We start from the raw sequence: 13247 nt of genomic DNA, 5'->3' as shown, positions 1-13247 counted from the left end.
AGCCTACCAAAATTATTCAAAGAGGGACAGACAACAAGCAGATGAGCAGCCACAAAATGAGTAAGTTACTTGTGTTCACAAATGTGTAGAGCTCAGAAACTTTGATGTATTTATGTGGAGTCGAATGGTCACTCTGGCAAAGTTACAGAATAAATAGATAAATAAGCAAATAAGGTTGAAGCGGTTACCATTGACATGTATTATCTTGTATGTTACAGAATGTATCACTATGTAGCATACCGCCAGCTAGTGAGATTCTGTTGGGGAATACTTGGTAAGAACTACAGACTGCCATCATGTGCCATTAACAAGATCCGGACTACATGTCGTTCAAGTATCAGCACTTTATTAGAGTCAACACAATGTCAGTTCAGTGGTTGAATCTGCTTCTGTACAACAGCATCCGTCTTGTTTGGTTTGTCCCACCGACTGCCGAGTGGAGCTGGGACTTCCAATGGTTCCTCATCAACATTGTCTTGGCACAAGCGTAGAGTCTCGGTCAAGAGTTCAGTACTCTGCAAAAAATAAAATGTTGTGCAAAATGTTATGTTTGTCATTATTCTGGTAAAACTGTACAACAATTTTATTATAATTATTATACATCCGGATTTCTAAAAATAAGTTTCACTTTGTGTACAGGACTGTCTCAGAAAATTAGAATATTGTGATAAAGTTCTTTATTTTCTGTAATGCAATTAAAAAAACAAAAATGTCATGCATTCTGGATTCATTACAAATCAACTGAAATATTGCAAGCCTTTTATTTTAATATTGCTGATTATGGCTTACAGCTTAAGAAAACTCAAAAATCCTATCTCAAAAAATTAGAATAGTTCCTCAGACCAAGTAAAAAAAAGATTTATAACAGCAAAACAAAATCAAACATTTGAAAATGTCCATTAATGCACTCAGTACTTGGTTGGGAATCCTTTTGCACGGATTACTGCATCAATGCGGCGTGGCATGGAGGCAATCAGCCTGTGGCATTGCTGAGGTGTTATGGATGCCCAGGATGCTTCAATAGCGGCCTTTAGCTCATTAGCATTGTTGGGTCTGGTGTCTTTCAGCTTCTTCTTCACAATACCCCACATATTCTCTATGGGGTTCAGGTCAGGGGAATTGGCAGGCCAATCGAGGACAGTAATGCCATGGTCAGTACACCAGTTACTGGTGGTTTTGGCACTGTGGGCAGGTGCCAGATCATGCTGGAAAATGAATTCCTCATCTCCATAGAGCTTTTCAGCAGACGGAAGCATGTAGTGCTCTAAAATCTCTTGGTACACAGCTGCATTTACTCTGGGCTTGATGAAACACAGTGGACCAACACCAGCAGCTGACATGGCTCCCCAAACCATCGCTGACTGTGGGAACTTCACACTGGATTTCAAGCAACTTGGATTTTGCTCCTCTCCAGCCTTTCTCCAGACTCTGGCGCCTTGACTTCCAAATGAAATACAAAACTTGCTTTCGTCTGAAAAGAGGACTTTGGACCACTCTGCAACTGTCCAGTGCTTCTTTTCCATAGCCCAAGTCAGACGCTTCTTCCGTTGTCTTGAGTTCAGAAGTGGCTTGACCATGGGAATACGGCTATTGTAGCCCATTTCCCGGACACGTCTGTGAACAGTGGCTTTTGATACCTGGACTCCAGCTTCAGTCCACTGTCTTTGAAGCTCCCCCAAATTCTGGAAGCGACTCTTCTTCACAATGCTGTTAAGGCTGCGGTCATCTCTCTTGGTTGTGCAGCGTTTCCTGCCACATTTCCCCCTTCCAACAGACTTTTTGTGGATGTGCTTTGAAACTGCACTCTGTGAACAGCTTGCTCTTTGAGACATTTCTTTTTGTGTCTTACCCTCCTGATGGAGGGTGTCAATGATGGTCCTCTGGACAGCAGTCAGATCAGCAGTCTTCCCCATACTTGTGATTTAGTTTACTGAACCAAGCTGAGTGTTTTTCAAGGCTCAGGAAACCCTTGCAGGTGTTTCGAGTTAATTAGACGATTCAAGTGATTCGTTGAACACCCTACTAGTATACTTTTTCATGATATTCTAATATTTAGAGATAGGATATTTGAGTTTTCTTAAGCTGTATGCCATAATCAGCAATATTAAAATAATAAAAGGCTTGCAATATTTCAGTTGATTTGTAATGAATCCAGAATGTATGACATTTTTGTTTTTTTAATTGCATTACAGAAAATAAAGAACTTTATCACAATATTCAAATTTTCTGAGACAGTCCTGTAAAGCTATCACATTACCTCCACGTTAGCTAGTAAGCTAGGACGGGGAGCCTATTTGGACAAAGCTGACGCATGATGACAACGGCTTTTGCTTACCGCAGCAGGCCAGTATCCGTCCCCTTCAGAAAATAATGTTATTATACACATAAAGCCCGGTGTCTGATTGTCCTGTTGCTGTTAATCCTTTGCATTATCTCCTCCCCTGTCCTGTTCATGTTAACTCGGCTGAATTCAGACCACAACAGGTACAGTGCTTCAAGTTAGCCTCGTGAGGGTGCTGTAACATACATATTATTGAACCCATGGATGTATAAAAGGATTAAACCTGAACCTGAACCGCACCGCACTGTACTGAACGGAAGTGTTATGCATTCAAAAAAGAATTTATTTGTCCTCTTTTTTTCTAAATTGACAAGATTATTATCTCAGAATTCCAATAAATATGTTCATGCTCCGTTTGTCTGAATTTACAGCATTCAATTCTCAGAATTATGAGAAAAGGTTTTCATGGGCAATAAATCAGAATTTATTAACGAGATTATTATCAGAATTCTGAGAAGAATTTGCATGGAAAAAAACGGCTCCGTTTTTTTTAAATTAACGAGACACCTCAACATCCTAAAAGAAGCTGTCATTTACTTGAGATCTCGATTTCATGGAAGCAAACATGTTTATTCCAGCAAGTCAAATAAAAGGCACGAGTAGGATAATGTCTCAAACTAAAACCAAAAACTTGATTAAACTAAACAGGCAGGACATGTTTGCTTCCATGACATCGAACTCTCAAGTAAATAGAGATTGATACCATGAAAACCTTTCTTAGAATTATGAGATAACAATCCTGTAAATCAGAAAAACGGCAAATATTTTGTCCGTATTGTCAATGTTTATATTGGGTTCATTGTTATATTCATTATTTAAAGCCTACTGACAATTACAATTTTTTTTATTTAACCTGTAGAGAAATAATGCACATATCTTTATTTGAAGTAGTAGCCTATCACTGATGATCCCCGGCTGAATGAAAACTCCAGTTTGATCCAACAACAAATCCCAAACGTTCATCCCCACAATTCATACTATATTTTCTTCTCCATAAAACTAAAACACATTTTTCAACTCACTAGCTCATAGATATCTTTCAAAAGGAAGTAGGCTAGAGCATATACATTGCTACAATTAGAATCTGATTTTATCTAATGGCAACAATATTGGCAGGAAGGTTATGTAATGTCTCACTTCACCTCTCCCAAAACAGAGAACAGTTTGAATGTATAAGTAATGTTAAAACAAATGTGTTCAATGTGTCAAATCTGCTTTGAATTGCTTGATTATTTCACACATCCATCCATTTATCCATACCTTTTATGGTTCTGTCGGGTGTTTTGGTTAGCAGACTCTCACAAAGCACACCCATTGACACACAACATGTACCAACAACATAATATGGGTGGGTGTGTCTATCACTAATGGGTGTGATCTTTAGATACTTTCTCAAGCGGCTGCCAGGCCTTCTTGAGCTTGGGTGTGTCAGATTGAATAATAACACGGATGGCTCCAACAGAACACGTCTTTCTTTAACTCAATCGTTCCAGATAATTTGTTCCCTTGAAGAAGAGTCTTTGTCAGTAAGTAGATGTGCCTTATTGCCATTTGATTTTGATGGTAAAAGTGATAGCAAAAGATAACAGGGGTGAACCAGGCTTTAAACAACAGTTCTGGATTTATAGAATTATTTTTTTCACCTGGTTTCCAGAGGCAGCAGTAGTTGACTAGTGATGATCAATATCTGTGTGATTTTACTGAGTTTCACTTTTGTTTAAGAATCTAAATGGATTTATATTTGTCGGTGAGTGACATGGTAAAGAATGAATGGAGATTTGTCTACACATGTCTGGGGAAGGGATAGTGTTGTTGGATGGCATTGCCAATCTGTAAAACAAACCAATAATGCAAAAGAGTGTTTTTTATGGTTTGCACAAACTGCTTACATTTTAAAACGTACTAATATTGAATAGTGCAAATCAAACCAAGAGGCCAAAGACGTGGATTTCATGAAAACGACAATTTGAATTGAGTAGCTTCTCTGAAATACTCATATGGTCGTTGAGCATCCTCGTAAAGAGCAAGAACGCAGATGAAGAAGACTTTCTCACCTCCGCTTGTGGCTGAAAAGAGACTGATTCCTACCAATTAGATCTTCGCTAAAGCTATTTGTGTTTCACATAATCAGGGAAACATATCCAAACAGGATTGTGCAACTTATCAGATAAAAGATATGCTACAGTTTATAATGCGTTGACTAATGCTCTGCTCTTTATCAGACACAATGGAGACACCAACCCCATCCAAGATATCCAAGGCCAACACCACCTTCTCTCTGGCCTTGTTGAAAAAGCTGAGTGACGACGACAAGACCGCAAATATCTTTTACTCCCCTTTCAGCATCTCTTCAGCCCTGGCTATGGTGATGCTGGGGACCAAGGGCAGCACAGCCACGCAGATGTCAAAGGTACATTACACACAAACTTAAACACATATTCTCATATCAACACACTCATTTGGAAGTGTTTCTACAGGCATGCATTCAAATGTCATTACAAATCCCTTTATTATGATGTTGAAATTTCGCAACCACATTATTGCGTCATGAGAAAAAGGCGTGAGTTTGGGTTTTGAGCTCTGTCATGTGCACAGGTTTTATTAGGTATTCTTAATAGAATAAAATACATATTCCAATCAATATTAAAAACATGAATCTAATGTCAGGCACATAATGACATTAGAGATGAAAGTAGGGTTTGGCACGAATTTCCACTAGTTGGGTGTGGCATGAGACATGAACCTGAACATGCAACATGTTACTCATTCTGTCTCCGAACAACAGCAGAAAGGGCAGGGATCTGTTCTATTCCACCTTGGATTACAGTTGAGTTTAGTTTATTTAGGTTATTTTCAATTTATCCAACTCAAATACACCCATGCAAATGTATACTTACCGGCCTGATTATTTTGTACAATTCTCATTAAATGAATGCACTGAAAGAAGATCAAATATATGTATACTATACATACCCAAAAACTAAAATTGATGTACCCATAGTTTTCTTACTAACTGCTGTTCTTCTGCTTTTGTAAAATTGTTTAATGCATTGATTTATTTACTACATAGAGTATTGCTACTTGGGATGTGAATATTTCTCATACTATGAGGGAAACTGCTGTTACAGCAATGTATTACGCAAATCACAAAACTGGTCTGAGATCAAGTAAAAAATTACTGAAAACAATAAGATAATAAGAGACAAAGGTAGGATTATTGTGTACACTATATATACAACATACCCTGTCACTGTGTTCTAGTACTGTAGTATAGGGAAATAGGGGGGGGGGGGTTGAAAAAATGGTCACTTCATCATTTGATTCTTTAGTTATTTTGGGATGCAACACAAACCTGGTTTTGGATGAATTGTGCCTTGTTTGGTTTTGCTCCCAACTGTCGGACACATGGGATGACGATGGAGTGACAATAAGTTAATCAGCCATAAGTTGATGAATATAGGACCATGAAAAGAAACAGCCAAAGCAAGGGGCAGCTTCACAGATATGGTATAAGACTTTGACCGTTTCTGATGAGTTCACGATGGAATTTTACTTTGTAGGTTAACAAAAGAAACCTAATTGTGCCTGAGCATCATCAATTATGCTGTGGAAAACGTGTGTGTACATGCATGCCATGTGTCATCCAACATTAGGATCTAGAGAGGGTTTTTTTTCTCAAGCCCTGCCTCACCCACACACTAACAATGTTGAACTTTACATTGATCTTACTGATGAGAGAAACTTCCATTTGCACCCCCAGGTCCTCGCTTTTACTGACGCAGAGCAACCACTGTCGACGGTACCACTGCCGACGGTACCACAGCTGACGCAGACGCAAACGCAGTCGCCGATGCATTCGCAGATGACGACGCGGATGCAGATACAGACGCAGATACACCAGTCCAGCAGACTGCCACAGTATCTGCTCAAGGTGGTAACAAAGCCAAAATGAAAAGAATGATTAAGATAAGGCTTGGTGGGGTCGTCTGGTGAAGAGAACTCTCTTGGTTCCAGAGTGTTTCACACTTAGTAATTCCCCAATTTGTTTGCTTGCTGGATTTCAATATATTGCTGCATTGTTTTAAACTAAATTTGGAAATATGAAGTGTAAAGTGAAGGTTAAAACAGAAAAACCTTTATGCAGCAGATGCTACAGCAACAAAATCCCTCCAGCCCAAATGTTCTTTGCTCCACAATGAAGATGACAGCCTAAAACAACACAATAGTGTGTAACTGTGTGTGAAAATGCTTTAAAAATGTATATATATGTTAAAGGTGTTAAGGTTAGATTAGGTTAAGGTTAAACTAAACCTCTGAGAATATCCGGATTGTGGTTGGTGTTGCCGAAAGTCATTCTAATTACATTAAATGTTGAGAACAATGACACCAAAATCATCAATTTCATGTCACTGGGCAACATTCCCTGCTAGCATACAGACAAAAAGAAGGCTGTACAGTAGCTGTTTCCAAAAAGAAAGGTCTGACCCTGAAACAGAACTGTGAATGTTGGCCTACAGTATGGATTCATGAACAATAAGTTGCTTTAAAGGTGCTGAAAGCGTTTAATTTGATCTGTTGGTTATAGTTGTCTCAACACTCAACACAATGCATACACAACTGTAGCACAGACCACCAGGGTTAATGATGATTTTGGTGTCTATTCTTATCATTTAACAGGTAAGCTCATCACAATGATCCATATACTAATACAGTTGTCTTTCAACTATCACTGGTTCAGTGTGTCTTTGTAACATGCACTTCTTCGCTGGCTGTTTGCAGTGCCTGAGTGCCAATAATGGCCAAGATGATGTCCACGCAAGCTTTGCCGAACTGCTGAGTGAGCTGAACAAGGAGGACGTTCCGTACGCCCTCAGCCTTGCCAACAGGCTGTACGGGGAGCAGTCCTACCAGTTTGTTGAGGTGCGTGTATGTGATTCTTTGTGCTCGGCATGAACTCATTAACTGTTGAGAAAGTGAACAGCAGCCCTGTAAATGTGCAGCCTTGTAGCAACATTCCATGAAGCATTTCTTCTTTGTGCTTTGGTTAATGTGAGTTAACAGTATACAATTGTGGTGTGAGGATTAAAATGTGCTATTTATGATTCTAGGAATTCTTAGCAGAAACCAGAACGCACTACAACGCCGAGCTGGAGTCTGTGGACTTCAAAGCCGGCGCAGAGGCGGCCAGGGTCAACATCAACAGCTGGGTGGAGAAGCAGACGCAACGTAGATCTCACATTAATATATGCACACTCATCAGGACATTACTTAGATTGGGAACTAAATGCTAATCTAAAAGTAGAGGGCTTGAGTCTGCCATCTTCCAACTTTAAAAATGTCTCTTTCCCTCAAAGTGGTCACTCTTCTACTCGTGCTGTTTCAGAGTTCACTGCAGTCTTCATGCTGTTGATCCTTACCTCTGCCAGGCATGGGCCTGCGAGGAGATAATGTGCTCTAATCTCACATACTACTGGACCCATCAACATGATGTGTTTTGTGCATATTTATGACTGTTTGCTTAAGAATCTCTCGTGGATGTGGTGTTTGACAATTTTTGAAAACCTATTTTATTTGACCGCTGACTCCTCACTCCTCTTAACCAGCCACAAGTGATCAACAACTGCTTCAGTTGAAAAAAAAACATTTTTCGGCTAGGCTAAAACAAAACATAAGCTAGTCTGTTGCATGCCACATTTTGGCCTCACTTTGAAGCGGAAAATCTGCATATTAATTCCATACCCGATATGATCCACTAAAGTTCACGATAGGCAAAACACGAGTTGAATAAATGCCTGTTTTTGTTGTTCCCAGTTTGATTTATTTCCCATATAGAGCAACTAAATGCTCTGTTTAGCTTCGGTGAGGTTCACAACCTTTTGTGACTTCCCAACAATAAATGCTGTTGTTTTGTCAGATTTTATTGTTGAGTAGTAGTAGAATAAGAAGTAACATTTTTTTGTCACCAGATAAAATCAAGGACTTGCTGGTCAAGGATGCTGTGAACAGCGCGACCAGGCTGGTGCTGGTCAACGCCATCTACTTCAAAGGCAACTGGAACAAACAGTTCCAGGAGGATTCTACTATTGATGCTCCGTTTAGAATGAACAAGGTAACACTTCACAGAAACAACACTGGATGGAGAAACACAGACGGACAAAAGCAGCTTTCTGGGTTTTAGAAATATTTTGCATAGTAGTGCACAGTTCACTTGAGCTCACTCTGATAGTGGACTGTTACAAAGCGCTGTTGATATAACTTGATGGAAATGTACAGCTTGAAAGTGGTACTAGTCATTATGTTGTATCTGGTTTGTAGTTTGATCTGCTGCAGCTCAATGAAACCACTGGTGTGCAAACTGCAGCGGACCAACGTTAGTCAAATTCTTCCCTGAATAATATAATATATGATTCTGAAATGAGCCATTCTGCACTATGAGTACATGTACTTTTAGCATCTTAAGTACATTTTGATGCCAATACTATTGTACTTTTTTTAAGTTCAGCTTTTTTGTGTAATAGAGTATTTCTACTTTTACTTAAGCAAAGATGTGAGTACTTCCTCCACCTCTGGATTACACTCTTGATCCCAGAACACTCGTGTGGTGTTCGTCTGAAGAAACGATTTAGCATGTCTTCCGAAATGTTTCAGCCTTCCATAGTCAGTTAGTTAGAATTATGATATCACAAGTGTTGCATATGTACTGTATGATATGATGATAACTCAGTTTGATGCTTTCTTTAGAATGACTCTAAATCGGTGAAGATGATGCGCCAGAAAAGTGAATTCTCTCACACCACCATTTCTGAGGCCAACTGCCAGGTAATGTCTATGTTTTTCAACAGTATGTTTTTGCCCATGCGATCTGACTTCAGTTATTTTCAGAGCAGATTTCAATAAAAGATAGTGGACAGATTTACTATGATCCCAAGAACAATTGGTTCCATTTTGACAATGATTTAAACCATTAGATTTATGGTTTTTAAGAGAATCTTCATACCTGTTATTAATCCCATTATCTTCAAATGGAAGGGAATGAAATGAAAAACAGAATGTGTTTGGACAGGTCCTAGAGATGTCCTATGAAGGCAAGGACCTCAGCATGCTCATCTTCCTGCCCAATGAGATAGAGGACGACACAACGGGCTTGGAGAAGGTAAGACACATAAACACATACAGTAAACAAATGCACAATTTTAAACACTAATAATTAGACTGATGATTTATATTTTATCCACACTAGCTGGAGAAGGAGCTGACCTATGAGAAATTTGTGGATTGGACTCGCTCAGACAAGATGGATCTAACGGAGGTTGAGGTGAGGCTGCCTCGATTCAAGATGGAGGAGACGTATGACTTGAATGACGTCCTAATCAGCATGGGCATGACGGATGCTTTTGATGTCCAAATGAGTGACTTTTCTGGTGAGACATATGCCATAAATGTATATAATAAAACATTTATTTTAAGCGAGAAATATAAGAGTGCCACTTCCCATACCGAAATATATAGAAATGTCTTTCAAAACCCAAAAGCACATGAAGTAGCCTGCGTTACTGATGTAGCGTGCATGGTAAAGCAATAGACTCTCTCTCCTCTGCTGACAGGCATGTCCTTGACTACCGACCTGGTACTGTCCAAAGTCGTCCACAAGGCTTTCGTGGAGATCAACGAGGAGGGAACTGAGGCTGCTGCTGCAACTGCTGCCGGGGTAACAGTTACATCTATATTGATTCCTGTCACGTTCAACGCAGACCACCCCTTCCTCTTCTTCATCCGACACAACCCCACCATGAGCATTCTCTTTGCCGGCCGATACTGCTCCCCCAACTGAGCACTACTGTATGTCCTGCAGTCCTACGATGGGCCCCTAGGCTCAGACATGTAAAGGGCCCTCACCCCTCCAACATCCGAGCAAGAGCCCCTCATTCTATCTTTTAGGTGATTTGTGTGTCTCGTTGTGGCCGTTTTGCACGTCTCTGGTAGTTTTGCATGTCTTTGTGCTCTTTTTGTCTCTCTTTGTAGTTGTTTTGTGTCTTGTTTTGGTTATTTTGTGACTTGCTGTAACTTCAAACATAGGCTCTGACCCAGAAGGCCCATTCAGTAATTCTGATAAAGCCAGGGATGGGATATATCTATTGTAGCTACTATATAGGTTTTGCTAGAAGAAAATTAAGAATGACTGCTCTAGACTTTGTGGGAATTCTCATCTGTGTTCCTGTCTTATGTTTTCAAGATCGAGATTTCTCAAGAAAGTCTTTGAAAGGAAACTATGGTGCTATATTAAAAAACAAAAAAAACACAGTGCATATGGGGGCTTATATTTTTCTTGCATGCATTTTACTCAGTGATTCTGTCTTCTGTTTATCGTCCTGCCCACATTCTCCTTCTCTGTGATCCATGTCCGACACCCTCTGCACCCTCACATTCTATTCATTCTCTCGTCCATTCATCTCTCAAAAATGGAAAGAGTTACAACCGTTTCCCACAGTCTGTTCTTTGTGGATGTTTATGTGCTAAATCCCAAATCTAATGATTGCTGGCCATAAATATACATAAATGTATATGAATAGTATTGTCCTGTAATTGAGCATGGAAAAATATTGTATTATTTCCCATCTGAATGTCTTAAAATTCAAGCAACCTCCTCTTTATCTAAAGATTATTTGTAAAGCTGTCATCTGTAAACCAAACAGTATAATATTATATGCACATTGCCGTCTTCTGAGACTGTATGTTATGTTTAAACATTGAATTATAATACCTACTTTATTTTCACCACTCAAAGTGCAATGTAATGATCTGTAATTTACCATATTCATATACTGAACATGGAGTAAAGACAGAAGTGTTTACATATGAAGAAAGGAGAAGAATCGGAGCAAAGAGTGTAATATGGATCATATTGTTGTTTCATCTTTTAAATCCTTGCTTTACGATACAGAATTGACTTTAAATAAGCAGTTAGATCTTATACAATCCCTACTAAACTCAGTAAGACACAGTAAGTGAACTGTTTTTTTTGTTTTGCATAAATAAATGTTGTTGGCTCATTTGCCAAAGCCTTTTGGGAAGCTTTATAGTGAATAAAAAAACAGTTGATATATAGCTTAATATCTGTCATTCTTTATCCAGGCAACACAAAAAATATTCTATATTATATTTCTACGAAACAAGTGAATTGGATAAATTGTCATAGTCCTAGTTTGATATTTATGTTTTTGAATCTGGTTGACTGTATAACTGATGATTCAATTTATAATGGAATATATAAACTGTATGTTTAGGTGGGAAAGGGTTGTGTCAGATGGACAATTATTAAGCAATACATTTCATACCAAATGAATACCAATTAATTGCATGGGTATTTTTTCTTTTAAACTTTTTAATGAGCATAGAGCAGGTGAAGACTGGGTTACAGCAGTATCAGTTAAAATAAATAAAAAGAGCAAAAATAAAGGCACAGGTACAGTTCATAATGCAAAAGGGTTCAGACATATAATTAAATATAGTTTTAAAAGTCCAACTGATTATAACAATCCCATTGTTCTCCGTATTTCTGCTTCTTATCCTTTTGGAGTTGATTATTTTTGACAAGAAGGGATATGGAAGGAGGGTTACTCTGGAGGCAGCCTTTTGCAAATGTTTCTTTTAATTTCGGCCATAAAAATCTTCAAAAGGTATGTGTAATTGCATGCAGTTTTGTTTTATGTATAGGCCTATGCTGGCACAATGACTCGGTCTACTGAGTTTTGAAATATACTTAAAACATGATCTATGAGGTCTTTATGTTTGCAGTCAATAAATGCAACTCTAAATTGACATTTTCTAATACTAATGTACCAAGAAGAAAGATAAACGTTTTCAGATCAAGGGGTATCAGTTACAGTATATAATGTAATGATTCCTGCTCTGCCTTCCTTTCTTTGGCATCATCAACCGCTCTATCCAAGGCCAACACCCCTTCTCTTTGGCTTTGTTCAAAAAGCTGACGGAGAAGGACATGATTACAAAAGATCTACAAAAAACCACTAACGGTACTGAAAGAGTTTTTCCTAAAGTCTCGGGTGCGACATTAACTTGGTAAAAGTTAAATGAATACAGCTACATTTTGTCTTCTTTGTCCACAGTACCTGAAAACCCAGGATTGTAAGGATGATGTCCATGTCAGCTTTGTCCAACTGCTGAGCAAGCTCAACAAGCCAGTCGTCCCTGTATGACCTCAATGTTGCCGACAGACTGTACGGGAATAAATGTCTTGTTTGTTGTTCCAGCATTTCTTAACACAACCCAGGACACTTCAAAGTGCATACTTGGAGTCTGTGGACTTAATATCCTGGGTTTGAGTCAGTCAGACAAAAGGTGCATCACACACACTAACATACACACCATCAGTTTAATGCAGTGTTTCTCAAACCTTTTGCAGACCAAGGACCACATAACCAATAGAAAAACACTCACGGACCACCTAACTCCCCAAATATCCAAAAACAATAGGCCTGCTTACCACTCCAACAATATATTACAAATGACAGCCTAATAATGAGCTTTATGTGACCTTCTCTATATCGCTAACTATTCACACATTAAATCAAAAATACAAATACAAATGGGTGATTCTTCAACTATCGTCATTTTTGTGTCCCTGGCAGAAATAAAAAAAACTAAAACACATTTCCTATTCTTTTTTTTTTGTGACACTCACTTAACACCAAAAGGACCAGTGATTATTCTTATTACATAAAAACTATTATGTTTACTTTTATGTGTTGTTCTTGTTGTATATCACTTGTCCCTGGGCCTGATTTTGGATATTCAAAGTTTTGAATTTAATATTGACCTAATATTAGTTGTATGTGCAAATGATACACAAATGGCCATTTTAAATAAATGTATCATGTGTTTTAAG

General features: G+C 38.6%; 1 protein-coding gene across 2 annotated transcripts; it reads left to right on the top strand.

Moving 5' to 3' along the window:
* The first annotated feature begins 2353 nt into the window (after positions 1 to 2353).
* On the top strand, positions 2354 to 10347 carry LOC115025244 (leukocyte elastase inhibitor-like). 2 transcript variants are annotated; one of them, XM_029457284.1, is made up of 10 exons: positions 2354 to 2484; positions 4564 to 4751; positions 6102 to 6272; positions 7121 to 7261; positions 7450 to 7567; positions 8308 to 8450; positions 9083 to 9160; positions 9405 to 9494; positions 9582 to 9762; positions 9946 to 10347. In XM_029457284.1, exons 2-10 carry the CDS (start codon positions 4569 to 4571, stop codon positions 10170 to 10172), a joined length of 1332 nt encoding a protein of 443 aa, XP_029313144.1. In that variant the 5' UTR covers positions 2354 to 2484; positions 4564 to 4568; the 3' UTR covers positions 10173 to 10347. The 2 variants fall into 2 exon arrangements, with proteins under 2 accessions (XP_029313144.1, XP_029313145.1); XM_029457285.1 differs by lacking the exon at positions 2354 to 2484 and adding an exon at positions 3811 to 3867.
* The last annotated feature ends 2900 nt before the right edge of the window (positions 10348 to 13247 follow it).

This window comes from Cottoperca gobio, chromosome 20 (genome assembly GCF_900634415.1).
Source record: "Cottoperca gobio chromosome 20, fCotGob3.1, whole genome shotgun sequence".
Taxonomy (NCBI): Eukaryota; Metazoa; Chordata; class Actinopteri; order Perciformes; family Bovichtidae; genus Cottoperca; species Cottoperca gobio.
Note: the sequence above shows the minus strand (reverse complement) of the source record. Positions and strands in the feature narration are given on the sequence as shown.